Genomic DNA, 19,190 nt, shown 5'->3' with positions numbered 1-19,190 from the left:
TCCAAAAGTAAAGAAAAGATGCATTTTCACTCAAGTTTTTTTTTAACCGAATAGTGTGTAACGAAGCTTGCTTAAATGTTAACTTATTTTAGCACTCACGAGGGGATATTGTCATCGTCACTATTAGACTCATCATATTTTCAGTTTGCTTGTTTTTCCGTCATTTTCATGTAAAATTCTTCTGTTGTTGGCAAGCTCATGCTATAAAAATGCTTTAAGATTATTAAACTCCCTGAATCTTATGTCTATCCATAAGGGAATACAACAAAGAATCTTTTCTTGCAACTTGCATAAAGAGTTGCCGTTTGTAAATAGTAATTTGCTAATAAAAAAAGTATAAAAGACTGCATAATTTGTTCAAAATTCGTGTCCACTTTTTCATGGAATTACCCATAGATGGATTACGATAAAATTTGTTGAAAGTGCATTCTTTTCGACAAGAGTTTCGGTGAACTATGCTAAGTAGCTGTGAAAGATGTTTTTGAAAATTAAAAAAAAAATATAAGGTTACCTCATCAAACATATACCACAAAAACGGCATCGATTAATAAATAAAATAGCGACTTCAAAGTTGAATTTACATAAATTATTAATTTGGGAAAAATTCTCTTTGCAAAATAGGAAGGTATCAACACGTGTTGCTATTGTCAACTATCAATTGATAAAATTGATAAATACTAAAATTTGATATTTCTAAAACCTAATTTATGGGAAAACTTGTCCATCTTGTTATAAGTATTTTTTTTTTAAATAGCATTTCAATAAATAACAGTGAGCATAAATCTCTATTTTAAAAACTTTTGTTAATTATGTAATGAGATATCGAAATTTAATTTTTATCAACTATCAATTGATAGTCCCAACTCGCAATAAAGGATGAATTTCTTAATTTTGTATTTGATTTTTCAAACTTGTTTTTCTTGTATCCTTGAAAAACTTCCTTGTATCCTTGAAAAACTTAAACACGTCTTTGTTATCAGAGGGAATTTCTTACAGAACATCTTAAACGCATAATATTTAAATGCTACATTATTTTTCTTTTTTTGTAAGTAATTTTTACTATTTTCTTTTATAACATTTAAATTTTTGTAATTTTTTTGTTTTGACACAGGTCAGAAGTTTGACTGAGCTATTTTCTACTCGTACAATGAGAGATAAATTCAAATTTTGAAACTACATGAAATGAATAATGATATTTAGAAATCTTCAGTTTTTATATTTTTAACAATATTTTTGCTTGTTCTTCAAATCAACTGTTCAATTTTCCAAATACTGTTTTATTTTTTCAGTAGGATATCATTAATTTTTTTCTGTGTGTTTTAAGAAGAGTGTAGCAAGTATGCATGTTTATTTCTAAAATTAATAGTTCTAGTTATCACAATTTAAATTTAAAAGTTTTTTATTTTTATATTTTAAGCAATTCTTTTGGAATATGATTGGTTCTTATAAAATAATCTAATTAATCTAACTAATAACACACACATCATCTTAGAGAAAGAATGTATTTTTTGTATAGATTTTTAGACCTGTTTTCTTTTTTTTTTTTTATTATACGCATATAAATAAATAGTTTTCTGTTGAAAACATATTAAAACGATGCTTCTACTAAATATGTCCCATCCATTGGTTGGTTGTTTTGGTTACCTTGAGCATTACCTGAGGCTGGCATGTATTTTCCGCAGGCCTGATGCATTTTATCAAGAGAATATTAGAAAAAAAAAAAGAAAACAATTTATATTATATTTAAATAGAAAAAAAAAAAAATTCTTATACAAAAATATTCCTTATCTATTTGAGTGTAGGAGAAGAAAATATAGATAAAGAAAATCTAGATAAAATACTTATATAAAAATATCTGGGTTTATTAAAAATTGTATATTCTGCGCCCAATGAGCCATCATATGAGATATCAATTTGAACAACTACTAATTTTATTTTTGTTTAGGTGTAAAGCGTGGGGAATAAAAAAAAAACACACAATCTTTGGACAATGCAATAAAGTCCAAATAATATATTATTTTAAAGAGTTACAGTAAAAGAGCTGGAGAAAAAATTGATTTATAACTGTAGACAACTGGACAAACATCGATTATTTCTAGATCAATTGGACTGGATACGAATTCTGTATCACAACCGTTTCATTACCAAAGCGATATATTTCAAGTGTTTGGTGACATCATTTGATGAGAATCAACAAGAACCAAGGTTTTTGTTTGGTGACACAAATTAATGAGAATCAACAAGAACGAAGTCTTTATTATTTTAATTTTTTACGAGAATGGAACTTTTAACACTTTTTTTTTTGTTTTGGTGTAAAACGTGGAGAATAAAGAAAATATGGTGGTCTTGTTGAACTAGAGAAAAAACTAATTGAATATATTTCGGTTGTAGGTAAATTGTAAGGCTAATAAACGATAAAAAACACTGACATGAATTCGTCGCTTCGCGTCGTTCAATATTATCGTTTTTATGATGCTTGTGTTTGAATGATTTTGGACTTTATTGCTTTCATGCCTATACTCTTGAGTTAACTATTTAAATAAAAGCATTAGCATGCAAAACAAAACAAAACAAAAATAAAACAACATAATCTAGAAGTATGAATAAAATTGCTATAAACATTAAGTATAAAAAAGATAAGCTTTTTTTTAAAGCTTTAAACACTATAAACACGAACATATATTTTACATTTACCAAAACATTTAACTAAAATTAAAAAAAAAAACCACAAAAACTAAAATAACTATCTCTATATGACATACAAACAAAATCTAGAATACACACATTTATGCAGCTTTATTGGAGTAGAGTACAGAACACACACATGGTATGGAAGAATTCAACACTTCTTTTACTCTTAATGAACATTTAGAAGCTTTGTGACCATCTAAAACTGCATATTTTAGTTGAGACACGAACCTTTTTTTAACTTTGGAAAACGAATATTTTAAATAAAACAAAACAAAAAATACAAAACAAAACAAAAAAGAAACAAAAACAAGTTTAAGTTTTTTACATATAATAACTTACCTGGTAGCGCTGTGAACAACAACGTCCACAGCATGATTGCATCAAGCCTACAGCGCTATTAGTTGAATGAGCTGGACTTGCCATAGGCGATGGCGAACCGGGACGTTTCGGTTGACCATTATATGGTGTATCAAGCTCAACAAATTCACGATCCTTTATTTGAAAACAAATTCAAAGTATATGCATAATTAAATGATGCGCAAATATGATGTAAAACAGTTATTTATACATTTATTATATTATATATACAGATATAAGGCATGTTACATGTTAGTATGTATACGAGTATGAGAGTATGTATAAGTTGAAATTGTTTACAACAAAAAAAAAATAATTAAAAAGAGCCATAGTTTTATTACACAGATTAAAAAAAAAAAAAAAAACAATGTAGTTAGTATGCAAAGACAAACCCCCTTATTACGGTTGTCAATTATTATCAATTGATAAATTGATAAAAGTTAAAATTTAGTATTTAATCAATATTTTCATTAAAGTTTCAATCATTAAAAGTGATGATCTTAATTATAAATTTAAAAATAAAATTGATGAATATCTATTGCTAAATTAATTGAAATTGTGAAGGGTAAATTTCAGTATTTATCAAATACCAATTTATAATTGACAACCGTAATAGGGATGAAATATTTATTATTTTTAGTCTAAGGTTATTTATCAAGAGGATACACAAACTTATTATTTATAGCTTCATAGCACCTACTAGTCAAGGATTTGCAAATAGCTTTTCCACTTACTGTTTAACTAATTCCGATAAGTTAAGCACTTTCCTTCAACTTATGTTTGTATTTAAGTTTGTTTTAAATTTCTCAAATAACCTACTCTATATTTTTAAATAAATATCTAAATATTTGATATGCAGACATTTAATCGTTCATTTTAAAAACCTCACTATTTATACTTTCAAATCAATCAAAACTGTTATAAACTGTTATATGAGTCGTTTTATTTGAAAGTGGTATAAGTCCATGAAAAAGTTGTGACGTCAGTTTGGATGCTTTCTTGAAGAGGGGTTTATCCTGAGTATAAATCTCAGTTTGCGTATTGATTGGTTTTGTGGGGCGTCCGCCATTTTGAAAAACGCGTTAGTCTCAATATCTCGAGAACGACTGGTCGTACAGAAAATTTGCAAGAGCTTTTTAGATTGGAAATATAATTATCTTTCTTTTTGTAGCACATCATTTTTCTCTAGGAGTTATACTTTCAGAATTACAGTACAAATAGTGTATTTTTCGATATTTTAAACCCTTAGAGTTCAGTGGAAAATAACTGAAAATGAGATACTTTGCGGTTGTCTTACTGTGAAAAATGATGTACTAAAAAAAGAAAGATAATTAATATATTTCCGAACTAAAAAGCTCTTGCTAATTTTCTGTCCGACCAGTCGTTCTCGAGATATTGAGACTAACGTGTTTTTCAAAATGGCGGACGCCCCACAAGACCAATCAATACGCAAACTGAGATTTATACTCAGGCTAAACCCCTCTTCAATACTGCATTCAAATTTTGCTGACTTCACAACTTTTTTCTGTTCCCGTGCATTTGACTCCTCATTGACTGAACTAAATTAGCAGCAATAAAACGAAGTCTTTTTACTCATCAAAATATTGCAGCCATTAGATGCTTTGGTTACTCGATTTTTATATTTAAACAAAAAAACCTATTAATTGTTGTTTTTGATTGAATAAACTGATTTTTTTTTAAAGAATGCGAAATGTGACTTATACCACTTTCAAATACAACGACTTTGGCCAACCTAACTTCATTTTCGGAATTTGTTCATTTGAATAAGAATTTATTATTATAACGTCTTGTTTGGAATAAAGCTATATTAATCCGAAAAACATTAAAACCGATGACATGTACCTAACTCGAGAAGGAAGCGAAAAAGAGAAATTTTCATTTTTTTGACTTTCGGACGTGAGTGATAAATTGAGTTAAATATTTACACAATTGAGGTGAAAAGATACATTTTCAGCTGTCATAAATTTAATTACAAAATGCACCTTCCTTCCAGCATTAAAAACTTTAAATAGCAATGAATTATATTAAACTAATCTAATGGAGATTTTGAATTGGTTAATTTCCAACTATAATAGGCATGAGCTTGCATGGGATTTTGTCAAAATGGCATGTGCAAGTAAGCGAACACATACAAGTCTTATGGGACCAGCCATAATGCACTATTTAAAAAAAAAAATTAATGTAATTAAAAAGTGTTATTTTACACAAATGATGGAAAATGTAAATTGTGACAAAAAGCTTTACGTGCGTTTATTATGGTAACTCCTCATGTTTTCAAAAACATGACGAAGCTGCTCCTTAGATTTTGACATAAGCTTATTCGAGCTCATGCTTATTATAGTTGGGTCTTAATTGTGGCATTCGCGAAAGGCTGGCGTGGTGGGCAAATTGTCCCCAAAAAGGCGAATGCTTTACAAAAGATGATTTTCGGTACATAACCCCCCTGTTAGGAGTTTTAAAATAATGAACAGAAGCATTTTAGATTGTATAGGTTATGAAAATAGACATATTTCGAAACTGAATGAGCTATTTTACACGCATTGTATGAAGCAAATTTAAGGCATTTAAATTATTACATTATACATTAGAAAAAAATAAGGACAATTACGAATAAAAACTTTTAAGAAAGAAAGAAAAATAACACAACAAAAGCCTCTGCAAACGAAAATAAGGTGCATGTCTAAGTAGCACATATTTGCGCTTAGACTTTTTTTTTTTACCAACACTATCTATCGATACTAAGGTTTTTCCCGACCACAAATTGACCATGTTACTATACTGACGCATTGCTGGAGGCACAAAAGATGCAAGCAAACAATAGGACAGAGGGGTTAATACCCAACTATAATATTTGGCTTGAACTCACATGAACTTATTTCAAAATGGCATGTGCGAGTAAGCGTACACACATAGACTTATGGAACTAGCTATAGTAAGCATATGCTTGGTTCTTTCAACTTTCGTTGTGTTTCGCATGTGTTCATTATGGTTTATCCTCATGGTTTTAAAAAACATAACGAAGCAGTTGGTTTACGTAAGCTCATGCGATCTCATACCTTTTATAGTTGGGCCCTAATTTATTATTCAAACGTTATATCAAATAATGAGATCTATCCAAAGCATACAAGACCAACATTGGAGTCTGTTGTGATGAGCGTTGATACTACTGACAATCTTGGTTAAAAAAAAAAAAAAAAAAAACGGAGAAACAATAGCTGTGGTTAGGATAAACAGTCCATCAATGACGCGGGCAATAAATCCTTCTGACGTACAAGAAGTAAGCTATATCCAAACCTAAGGTACTGGTATGAAAGGGGAACTAAAAATTGTGTTCACCATCCCATAAAACACCTAACACACTTCAGTTAGCTATTTTGTGTGTCCTTTCTAGAATAGAAAAGGCATAAATCATATAAAAAATTCAACTTTCGGTATGGTTATCAGGTGAGGAGACTCTTCTGAATCATTTTTACAAGTATTTTCATATTCCGAGAGAATTTCTGTTTTGGATACACACACCGCACCTCTTTTTCGAGGAAAAGTAAAAACATTGATACCTCTAGTGCTACACGAATCAACATAATCTAAGTTAGTTATCAAGCAAATACATCAATATAATATAGACTTTTTTAGTAATGTAGTAATGTAAAATTTAACACTATCACCCCTATTATGATTGTCAATTATCAATTATTATTTGATAAATGTTGAAATTTGTCAATTTGTCAATTTTTTAAGCCATGTTCCATATTTATCAATTTTATCATATTTTAATGATTAAAACCTTTATCAATGTATTTCAACTTTTATAAATTAGCAATTTTTAATTGACAACTGTAATAGAGGGGTATATTTCTTTTTACAAAAAAAAAAAAAATAAAAATAGTTAAGCAAACAAATTTTAACTAAATAATTTGATTTTTTATTTTTTTTTTTTCCTAAAAAGGATTGTGCTATACACGAAAAAAAAACAACAAAAAAAGAAAGAAACATTTATACCGACCATTGAGGATACATTATTAATAATATAATATTGGATTAATTAAGAGACGAGCACAATTTGAAACAAAAATCAAATATTTCAGTCTCACTCACCATCACCGTATATATAGTATATTCACGACAAAGAGCTAGCCCATTATAATCATCGGCTGCCAAACCAGAGAGTTCGTCAATTTTACGTTACACACATATTAATACTACACCAGTTAACGAGCATTATACAGAAAACACTCGCATTAAGACAAGTTAATATTAAAATAATTCTAACAAGAAGTATACCACTTACAAGATTTTAGTACAATACACGAGTTTTTATACACACATTATAGCTTCTTTAGTTTAAGTTATAGGAGTAAATCAGTAAAACGAATACCTAAAGACAAAAAAACTAAAAAAAAAAAACTTCTATAATTCTTTACAGAAGCTTAATTACCATCTGTAAAGCTTTATAGAAGCAAAATTGTTAATAAGGAAGTTCAATGAAAAAACCTATATAAATTATTTCCACAGAAGATGTTCCAATACTTATTTGTATCTTACTGCAGTTAGAATAGTGCAATGGACAAAGTAGTCGGAAAAATATTGTTCACATTCGCTCCAATTTCTTTAATTTTTTTTTTTCTCTTTATTTGATCGAAAAATGTAATTTTTGTTGTATAGGGTAAGATGGTATAAGAGTGCGCGGTCGATAAGAGTGCGCGGTCGATAAGAGTGCGCAAAGCGATTTTCTACGATTTGAAAGGGAATATTAGACTGAATGCACTTATCTTATCTTGGAAAGATCTAAGTAAGTTTAATCTGCTGTCAAAAATTCATGCAAATGAGTTTGTAAACAGAGGTGCTAGTTAAGTTTAAGTTTTTTAGCTCTTTTTTTCTAATTTTTCTTTCCAAACAAATTCAATTTGCTGCTAAACAACAAAAAATTGCAATAAACAAAGTATGGGATATTGAAAAGTCGACAAAAAGAAAACATTTGAGGAACACGGAAGATTGGTCATTGTGAAATTGTGAAATACATATACTCTTCGATTACATGTCTGAACGTGTAAGAGTGCGCACCATGATGAAGTATAAGAGTGCGCGGGTTATAAGAGCAGTAAATGCTATCCAAGGCTTCAAAATAACTGGCATTTGTCCATATACCAGCAAGCAACAGCTAGAAAAAGCAATTCCTACCAAAAAGAAACGAAATAAAAGTTTTGCAAAAAACAATCGAATGGAAGTAACTAGGAAATGTTGAAATTTTCTCGGAACCATTAATCGAAGACTAAATAGAATGTTCCTCATGCAAGGAGTGATAGGTCGAAAAATACTCTGTTTATTTAAAGATAGGCAGTTTTATTTGCGACTTTTGTGCGAACTTACACCTGTGCGCAGATGCGCACTCTTACAAACTAAGCCGCGCACTTTTACACAATAGTATGTATAAGAGTGCGCAAATGACCTAATGTGGTATTTTGTTTATAACTATTGAATTAATACATTTTTGTTACCAGTTTTAAGTTTTTTTCGTTGCTTTGATTATGAACTAAAATATATATATATATTAAAAAAGTAGTTAAATTCTTTTTGTTATTGTATTATTTGGTGTTTTGTCTAAAGTGCGCACTCTTGTACCACCTTACCCTAAGTGATATCACAATGGAGGCTATCGTGAATAAAATGATTGTGTTCCCTTTTGCTTATTAATTGATAGTTCTGAAAAAAAGTTGTGACGTTTGGATGCAGCATTGATGAGGACTTTGTTCTGAGTATAAATTTCAGTTTGCGTATTAATTGGTCTTGTGGGGTGTCCGTGGGACTTTTTGGATGGGATATATAACTATCTTTATTTCTTTTATATATCTGTTTCCTATAAAAGTTATACTTTCCAAGTTAGAGCATTTTCAGTTCTTTCCTATATAGCTCTTACGGTTATTAAAAATATTAAAAAAAAAAAAACACCATTTGAGGTGGTGCGGTGTAGCTCTGAAAATCAGAGATCAGAAATAAATCTCAACCTTTTGGTAGGTTCCTTAATAACTCTTATTTATCGCCATTTTCAATAAAGGTCATAAAATAACCTTTGTTTTTAAAAAAGAAAAATTTCGGTCAAGGTCTGAGAGAAACCTTTATTTTGTATTTTTGTATGTTTCGGTCAACCAGTGAGATTTATCGCTGAGAGAAAAACATAAATCTCATCTGCAAATGTACCTATCAATTCCTATCAGCTACCCGATAGTGGTATAATCGGGTTTTTGGATTTTTTTCAAAATTCCGAGAAAATCGCGTTTGAAAGTTGGGGTAAAATTTTTTTTCGAAAAATCCCCGAATTTTTGAATGCTCCTGAAAGCTAAACAGCTTGAGAGCAATTTTTGAGAGTGATGCCAAATGATAGCTTGTGTCATGGGCCTACGCTTTGCACATTGTCAGATTTTTAAAAAATCATCTTCCATGTTAAACCGCCACGTCATGCCTATTTTCTCAGAATCGGGCTTAACTTTTTTTTTGCCTTTAAGTTCTCCCGGTTTGAGAACGCGTGGACCTACAGGGATGGGAGTTGTTCCCAACTGTAGGTTAGAGTCCCCGCTACCTTTTGGCATCAAAACTTTTTTTCATTTTTTTTTTCAAAATTCCGAGTTATAGCCGTTTGAAGTTGGGCGGGTGAAAACGCATCTGGAAGCTGAACGCTTTGACCTAGATATAAGAACATCGGTCTCCTGAAATATTCGAAATTGCATTGGTTATGCTTGTCGTCCCAGCGACTCAAATCACAGTGGAAACACATTTTCGTCTTTAGATTTTACTTAAAACGAAAAAAGATATAATCTTGGGTCTAAAGAACTTTGAGAGTCTATTTAGTTCATACATTATTATTAAATACATAAACTTAGAAAAAACATACTTTTCATATTTATTTTTGCAATATAAAGACATTCTTGACAAATTCGACATTTTCCTTTGAATTGACCACTTTTGATTTATTTTCAGCGAAAACGGTTAAAGGTTGAACTTTTCCATCTATTTTTTTGTAAAAATCTCAACCATTGAGAGATATTTAAAAAAATAAAAAATAAATCTCAACCGATAACCTTTATTTTTGATTTTTTTTTAAAAATCTCAAACCTTAACTTTCTGTGCGAAAAGTCGTTCTCGAGATAATGAGACCTACAAGTTTTTAAAAATGGCGGATGCCCCCACTAGATCAATTAATACGCAAACTCAGATTTATACTCAAAATGAACCCCTATTCAATACTGCATCGAAACTTTTCTGACTTCACAACTTTTTTCATATTATCGCATTTGACTTTTTTCTGTCGTGAAATTGTGAAAATTTACTTTTTGACAAGAATGTCAAAGACATTGACTATTGGCATCATATAGTTCTCATAATTCTAAAACAGTATAATTTGTTATGATGTGAAACTACTAGATGAACTTCTGTGAATAAGAAGAATAACTTCAATTGCCCGTTTATGTGTACACTCATTTTTTTACTAACTGTAGAAAAAGCATCGGTTAAAGTAAGAAAAAAGTTACTTTCAACCCCGCTCTCCCCTACCTATAAGGATATATTCTCAGGTGACAAAGCTAAACAAAAAATTGAAATAAACGTTTTGTTCAAAAAAAAACTTTATAATATTTGTATCATTAAATAAAAACTGCATTACATTATTTTAATATAAAAAATAAATATTATATGTTTTATATTAATCATTGTCGGAATAGGTACATAAAAAATATACAAAATCATATGTAAATAATTGTCATCATTAATTATTTTGTAAGTACATATTTCTTTTGTTTTGCAATTTTTCTGACACGTAAATTCGAACATAGAAAAAAACTACGCAAGTTTTTTTTGTTTTTTCTACCTCATCTCTTAATCCTGACTTAAAAAAAATAACGAGTAACCAATTGCACCGGCACTCGTTATGATCTAATCAATAATGATTGTGGTTTATATAACAAATAAATCGTTATAATATAATTTTTGTTTTTCATTTATTTAAAAATAAATTATAATTTAATGTAAAAACTATATGTTAAAAATAAATTATGTAGATAAACAGAAAATTTTGGTAATAGTAAACAAGAATTTTATGTTTATGTCACGAGATGCTCGTTATTATTTTTTTTTTTTTCATAAATGTGTTTTACTCTTTATAATAAATATAATTTTGTTATACAATTAAAAAAAATTTTTATCATACCGTGGTTTTTTCTAAGCATCTTAATAAATGATGATGTTGCAGTTCAAAAATATCCTCATCACGATAACTATCGTCCAATTCAATGCCAGATTCTTGGGCAGCCCAACGAGCTTCGGCAGCTTTCTTTTTATTAACAAATGCAGCACCGGATGATGCCTTGGCAATTCGAATACGAGCCAAACGTGCTTTCTTAAGAAAAAAAATATATATAAAAAATCGAATAAAATGAAAAAGCATTAAATATTATATCAAATTGAAAGTTTTGGAAAATTTGTTTAATCAATTTCATTACTCGCTGGGCTTTGCGCTTGTCTGCTCGCTGATTTTGATGGTATATTCGACTGAAGTTTGAAACAATTACAGGTACTGGAAGAGCAATGACCAACACTCCACTGAGGGAACAAACACCACCAACTATTTTACCAGCTATTGTCTCTGGAACCATGTCACCGTAGCTATAAAAGATTTTTAAGGTAATCAAATAAATATTTTTTTTTTTTTCACAAAATTAGTCAAAAAAAAATCATATAACAGTTGATCAATTGATACTTGATTAATACTGAAATTTTAAGTTTACAAAACATAATTTACGGAAAAACTGGTCAACTATTTAGTGGAGTTTTTTATTTGCACTTTAATTAATAAGATACAGAAATGTAATTTTTATCAACTGTCAATTGAAAATTGTAATTCTCAATAAAAATGAAAATAACGTGTTTCATAATAAAAACAACAAAACAAGATTTTTTAGGCACAAATGTAGAAAAATTCTATTACAAAGTTGACGAGTTTTTTCATAAATTAGTTTTTAAAACATCAAATTTCAGTAATTATTAACCATCAATTGATAGTTGAAATTCTCAACACGGTTCAACGTAAACAACAACAAACGAGTATTTTTTTTTTGTCTGTCCTTAGCTTCCGTTTGTTGTTGTTATCGGTGCAAAATTTCACAATAAGGTACTATTAAAAGGGAACGGGTCGTTATTCTGTATTCCAAAATTCTGTATGACCAAAATTCTGTATCTGAAGAAAAAATTCTGTATGAACATAATTCTGTATTCCATTATTCTGCTTTTCTATTATTCTGTATTTCAAAATTCTGTAAATCCAAAATTCTGTTTTTCAAAATTCTGCAAATCCATTATTCTGCTTTTAAAAATTCTGTAATTTTAAATCTCTACATTAAAACACGTCCCTCAAGTAAGCAGAGCAAGTACCCCAAAATTATATCAAGTGCTCCCCTACTTTTGGAAAAAGTTAATGTTCTGCTAACTTGATTTAAAGTTAGCAGAGCAATTACCAGAAAATGCCTTAAACTGTTAGTAAAAAATTCGGGTTTAGTTTAATATTTAGGTGCCAAACAAAAATTCAAAAAAAAAAAAAATTTTTTACAAAAATGATTTTTTTTCTGTGATCTTCGAAAAAATTTTTTTTTTTTTTAATTATTTTGAATAATTAAGTGCTTTGAGTTGAGTACCAAATTTTCGAAAAAACTTCCGAGATTTTCCATTAAAAAAAAATATTTTCATTTTCCATACAAATTCATGTTCTACTAACTTGAATTTGTTTTTTTTTTCAAAAAATTCCACTTTTTCGAAAAAATTGGACATAATTAATTGAATGTTCGACTAATTTGAATTAAGGCTCCATTTTCCGATAAGTTTTCCGAGATTTTCATGTTCTGCTGGCTTGAATTTCATTTTTATCAAAAAATTCAATTTTTTTCGACAAAATTCGAATGGAGTTATTAAGTGCATGACTAATTTGAGTTAAGTACCCTATTTTCCGAAAGTTTTTTCTTCGTTATTAAACATAAAACCATCGACACACAATTTATCCTTTCCTTTATTAGGTTATAATAATTTAATATTTTCCATTTTTCTGAATTCATTTTATATCACGATTAACTCATAACACTTAACTTAAGCTGGCGAACGCAAACTGCTTCAAGGTTCTGCATAGAAAATATCAAAAATCTGTACTCCAAAATTTGAGTACAGAATTTTGGAATACAGAATTTTGAAATCCAGAATTTTGTGTTTACAGAATTTTAGAATACAGAATTTTGAATTTACAGAATTTTAAAATACAGAATTTTGAATTTACAGAATTTTAAAATACAGAATTTTGGAATACAGAATTTTGGAATCCGAATTTCGGCCCATACAGAATTTCGACCCCAACCCCTATTAAAACCCAGCTCGTGTAGTAATAACATCAATATAAATAATGTAAACGTACCCCAAAGTTGTCATGGTTACAATTGTATACCAAAAGGCAGCCGGTATCGATGTGAAATTCGTTCCATTAACATTTTTCTCAGCATAGAACATAACGGTTGCGAAAATAATAATAGCCATGGCCAGTGAAAACACAAGAAAGCCCAGCTCGGAAGCACATGATTTTAACGTATAACCAAGAATACGCAAACCCTGCGAATGTCGCGAAAATTTAAAAATACGAAAAACTCGGAATACACGAAGCGTTACGAACGCCCCCGACACATCATCGTTGTCAGTTATACCAAGGCCAATATAATATGGCAAAATGGCCACCACATCAATAATACTCATAACACTGCGTACAAATTTACAACGATCCGGTGCCGCAAACAATCTTAATAAATACTCGGCGGTAAATATCATAACACATGCGGTATCCAAGCAAAAGAAAACAATTTTATAGCGTTCGCCGCATGGCAGTGTTCCAGCCCGGCCTGGTCGATGGCCGCAAGGAACTGTTTCCACTACATTCGCCATCACAGAAACCGCAATAAAAAATCCGGTAACATAATAAAATACCAATGCAGCCGTTGATGTATGAGGATTTTCAAAGGCTCGCCACATTTTCTGGCGTATATTTGTTAATTGCTGCAAATTTTGATCACCATTTTCTGATAGCTTGTCATCCATTAAGCGTTCGGCATTTTCACGCTTGCGGTCACGATAATCTTCGTAACAACAATCACCGATTACATCGGGCATAATTCCAAAGAATGCCAATTCTTCATCATAGCTTGTGAGACATTCATGTTTCGGATAATGCAATTTACCAGTTCGATAATAATTGAGTATATGACGGAATATATCCGGATCTCGATCGAAAAAATATTCTTTGCAATCTTCATCGTAAAAAAATTCACGTTCATTTGAGCCGAGCAGTGTGTCTGGGTATTTTTCCAAAGTATTACGCCATGTTTCAAAACGGCGCCCAGAAACGTTTATTAGTAGTTTTTCGTCGTCGGTTTTTCGGCGATCTTTTGGTATAGGTGGTGGTGGGAGGGGATGCGTTGCTATCGGCACCCAACCGATGGCCGCCGCCCGTGCAAATGGCAGCCAAGCGGCGACCGAGGCCATACTGTGTGGTGGAATGTTTTAAAATCGAACAGAATTAAAAATAAACGCCGCTCTTCTTTGACAGATTTTTTCCCGCCAAAAAATCTTTTTAACTTGTTCTTAACTTTCCGTTGTATTTAAAAAAATTGTTCTTTTATAATTTAGTGTACCTTAAAGGATGGCGCATGGTTTTTTTTTCAATTTTCAATATAACTTAGATTTAATGATATAGATGATAAACTTATTTTGAAAAAAATTGTATGATATTTTCTTTTCTTAATTCAGGATTTTTTCTTTTTGTTTTTGTTCTTTTGAAATATAATATTTATGCTAATTTATTGATTCATTATGTTAGCTTTGTTTGTTGTGTTTATTGCATATTTGTTTCATTTTTGTTTTTGCTTTTATTCCCTGAATGTTTTGAAACGTAATTTTTGTATTATTTTTGAAATTCGTTTTATTTTTGTGTAGTCATTTTGTATAGTTAGGATTTCTAGCTTTCGTGTTGTTAAAAGTTCGCCATTTCGGGTTGCTTTATTTTCACTTGTTATGTGTTATTATTTTATTATTTTCAAAATGAGCTCCTGCAAATAAAACAAAACAAAAAAAAAATATTTATTAGATATATTAGTCTTATATGCTTTATATTTTTCAAGAATAATATAGGTAAGCTAAACACAACTAGTCACTGTACATCTAATCATAGGACAAGTAATCATGAACAGCCCATCTCAAAGGACAATAATTTATTACAGGGAAAAATTAACCAAGAGAAACAATTCAAAACTAAAGCAGAAGATTCAAACAAATTGAATTAAAAATAAGTGATGAGTTGTCATGTGATGAGTTGTTCTGTGATGAGTTGTCCTTTGATGAGTTGTCATATGGTGAGTTGGCTTGTGATAAGTTGCCCATTGGTGTGAGTTATCCTGAGATTATGAGTCCTGTAATGAGTTGTCCTGCGATGAGTAGTCCTGTGATGATATGTGCTATGATATGTTGGCGTTGATGCGGGATTATGTACATATAATTCTACCTGGTCAAATAAGAGTACACGAAAAGTTTGAAACAATTTCTTAGTTTGTTTTAGGTCTTACAGTTGTTTCCCTGGAATAAGCATGCTAAATTTGTATTTTATAGAAAATATTAAAAATGACAGCTTCAAGTAGATTTTACTTTGAAAATATTTAAAACACTAGCAATAGATTCACTCAACTCAATTAATTTTATTCGCTTATTATGTGATTATGTTTTGTTTGAAAAATTTGGTTTAAGGCCCTATTTTCCAGTCGATGCAGTCCTGAACAAAATATATTCTAGCATAATTGACATACTGAAATTGTTTTTTCGCACTTTCATCATTTTTTGTTTTTTTAAGGACGTGTTAGAAAAGTAAACTATCAAGATAAAATAAAATTATACTATCTATGGATATGTAATTATTTTTTTAATGATGCTTATATATTTCTGAAAAATTCAAACAAAACGACAATATCTCAACCATATTCACCATTTCCAGATTGTTTTCTTTTTTTTTTTGTTTCTTTCCCTAAAAGAAACTTCTTGAAATAAAATATAAAACTATAGAATATTTGAAAGAAAAATCCATAAAATATTTTTTAATTACAAAAACATAAAAAACATATCAAAATCAAGTTGTTGAATTAAAGTTCACAATGTAGGTACCTACCTACTCGAGATTTTTTTTTACTTTCGTTTTCCTGAACAGATCTTACTCTTTATGAAATAATGATGCGTAAGTGTTTTTTTTTTTTTTGCAGGAAATGAATATATTTACTTAAAAAAATTTAATTTAATTTAAGGGTTACAAAAAAAAAAAATAATGAAAACAAAATTCACTCTCTTGCGTGGGGGTGCATGCCCATGCCCACCGTCAAATAAGTATCTAATCATCATCAATTCTAAGAGAGTCAGTTACCTACTTACTAGATTTCAGTGCTATGTATCCTATATGTAATTAATTAATTTTTTTAAGTTTCAATTAGTTTTCTTTTGTATTAAGACACACCCTCTTCAAGGGTTTTCATTTTATAAAAAACTAGCTTATAGGCAAACAGTCCTGAAAACCGCACTTAAAGTTACTTTAATCTCATGGGCATTCAAGAATAAAGAAGAGATAATTTTGAATTTTATTTTAGATAATAATCTTTATAATTTTTTTTGTTTTGTCTACACTTTTCTTCTAAAACATTTTATCAAATTCAAACAACTATATGAACACCGACACTAAGTTTTAATAAACTTATTTTTGAATTCAAACAATTTTGTTTAAAGGAATTTTTGAGAGAAAATATTTTGTATTGCTCTTATTTCTCCAATGGGTATTCGTTTAAAGTATCTTCTTGATATTTTGTCAATTCCGAAATCCGAGGCGGGGAAAAAGTGTGAACATTCCTTCAGCTCTTGGAAAACCAACGAGACCAAAAAACTCTGTCCCCACACAAAAAAAAAGAAGAAAGTATTACCGAAAACTACTATAAGAGAGCTAAAATAAACACACTTCAGAACACGCTTCGAATTTGAAACACCAACAGAAAATATACATGTTTCAAAATATATTAATGTGCATCTATCTTTATTTTAATATTGAAAATTGTTTTTTTTTTATTTTTTTTTATTAAGGTTGCAACTGTGCGAGGTCAATTTTTGTACGTATTAAGTATTTCGAATATTTTTTTATCTGCGCTATTTTTTTTTTTTTTTTTTTTTTTTGTATTGTTTAAGAGATAGAGAGAGCTATTTCAGAAATATATTGGTCTTTTGAAAACTTTCAATGTAACAAAAGAGAAATCTTGCGCATTGTACAAAATTGAAAAGATAAATCAAAGTTTGAGTATTGAGTTGTTTTGTTGTATACACCATCATCGTTTGCATTCAAAGAAGAAGAATAGAGAAACTTTACGGGCATTGATGCTGAATTGCTATTTCCTACAAGTTCTTTTTTTTTTGTTGCTTGTGTAACTATGTGACTTGCGTAGAATTTTGTTATTCTTAAAAATGTATTTTATAGCATTTTGGAGAATATGAAAGACCAAAGTATTAAAACGTTTAAACATCTCAAAACAGGGTAACCATATAACATTTTCATAAAGAAAATTTAACACAAACAGGCAAAAAGTGAATTTGTTTGCTGTTTATTTAACAGCAATTTTTGGATGATGACTATTAGATTGATTCCATTTTTTTTTTTAGAAAAAAAAAACGCAGCTTGTTTTCATTAAATTGTTAAATTTTAATTTTACCTGTAGGCTTCCTTTAAAGAGACATCCACAAAGTTTCTTGAAGACCTGGTTGCTGATTTATTTTCATACATAATAGAAGTAGATCCAAGGGAAAAGAAAATTTCCTCTTAATCCATCGAATAAGACATCGGCTTTTATTGCGAGTGTCGTTCGTTTATCGATAGACCACTTTTGTCCCTAGTCTATCATCGAAAATGACTTTTGGTATTGTGAATCTCGACTTTTGTCGAAAATCGATCATCGAAAATTAATTTTGGTGTTGTGAAATTCTCTTTTGAACGAATTTTTTTCGTTTTTTCGTGCGAAATTTTTGTTTACAATTTTGGTATCGACTCAAATCAATAGCGAAAATTTTTGTTTAAAGTGATACACAAAACCAGAACAGATATTTATCGATTCGATCGACTTTTATCGCATCGAAAGTTGAACGATACTCGCAATAAGGGCCATCAAAAGAAAGGTCTATTTAAGCTCTATTCATAACTCAAATACAAAATGTTTTTTGAGGTCTGGGTTGCTAAATTATTTGCAGATATCTTCGGATCAAAGTCTCGAAACAAGTTTTAGTTTACAGATTTGAGTTCACAGTGAAAAGTCGTAACCATTTATGTTACAAAAAAATAACATACATTTATTTTTCTAGGATTTTCGAGAAAAAAATCAAAAATAATGTATTTTCAAAAAAATCCTCCAAATCCATCGAGTGATACATCAAAAGAAAAGTCTCTTTGAGCTCTATTCATAACTGAAAACTTAAAGGACTGGTTGCTAAATTATTTGCAAACAAACATCTTTTTTCTTACATTCGGAAGCAGATATTTTCGGATCAAAGTTACAAAACAAGTTTAGATTTACGGATATAGGATAAGTTAATATACCTATTATTTATTATGACTCTGGATGTTTGTTACCTCATAACTTTGGACTGAGCGAACCAATTTTGATAATTTGTGGTCCCATTTCAATTTCGTTCAGTAATAGCCATAGGAACTATTAGAAAAACCATAAAACCCAGTTTTGATCCATGGAAGTCGGTTTTGTTTTTTGATAAAAAAAGATTATTTTATTTTTATGTTTGATGGCATTCGGCAACACTTTTCTACTGCCCAAGCCCAAGGCTGTTATATGTACCTAATACCCTTGAACTTCATGAGAAATATTTTTTTTAACTGGCGGCTCTCCTACTAGGATATCATGATTATGATGACAAATAAACAAACGATTTCAATATTCTTTTCAAAAGAAATTTTATTCAGATTTAATATTATAGAAAAACAAAAGAGAATTTCCAGTTTCTCATACATTGAAAATTTTGAAGAATGA

At 29.7% G+C, this 19,190-nt stretch overlaps 1 protein-coding gene across 9 annotated transcripts; it reads right to left on the bottom strand.

The window, feature by feature from the left end:
* Positions 1-398: 398 nt before the first annotated feature.
* On the bottom strand, positions 399-17,294 carry LOC129920560 (potassium voltage-gated channel protein Shal). 9 transcript variants are annotated; one of them, XR_008773264.1, is made up of 7 exons: positions 16,552-17,294; positions 13,511-15,188; positions 11,559-11,721; positions 11,267-11,455; positions 3,031-3,183; positions 2,785-2,887; positions 1,572-1,684 (listed from the first exon to the last, which is right to left on the bottom strand). XR_008773264.1 is itself a non-coding variant. In XM_056001893.1 (6 exons), the coding sequence occupies exons 2-6, from the start codon at positions 14,623-14,625 to the stop codon at positions 1,589-1,591; spliced, it is 1,716 nt and encodes a 571-aa protein (XP_055857868.1). In that variant the 5' UTR covers positions 14,626-15,188; positions 16,544-17,293; the 3' UTR covers positions 399-1,588. The 9 variants fall into 9 exon arrangements, 8 of the variants coding, with proteins under 8 accessions (XP_055857868.1, XP_055857869.1, XP_055857867.1 ...); XM_056001893.1 differs by lacking the exon at positions 2,785-2,887 and having other exon boundaries at positions 399-1,684; positions 16,544-17,293; XM_056001894.1 differs by lacking the exon at positions 2,785-2,887 and having other exon boundaries at positions 399-1,684; positions 16,548-17,293.
* Positions 17,295-19,190: the final 1,896 nt, after the last annotated feature.

This window comes from Episyrphus balteatus, chromosome X (genome assembly GCF_945859705.1).
Source record: "Episyrphus balteatus chromosome X, idEpiBalt1.1, whole genome shotgun sequence".
Classification (NCBI taxonomy): Eukaryota; Metazoa; Arthropoda; class Insecta; order Diptera; family Syrphidae; genus Episyrphus; species Episyrphus balteatus.
This window is presented reverse-complemented; position numbering and strand designations above follow the sequence as displayed.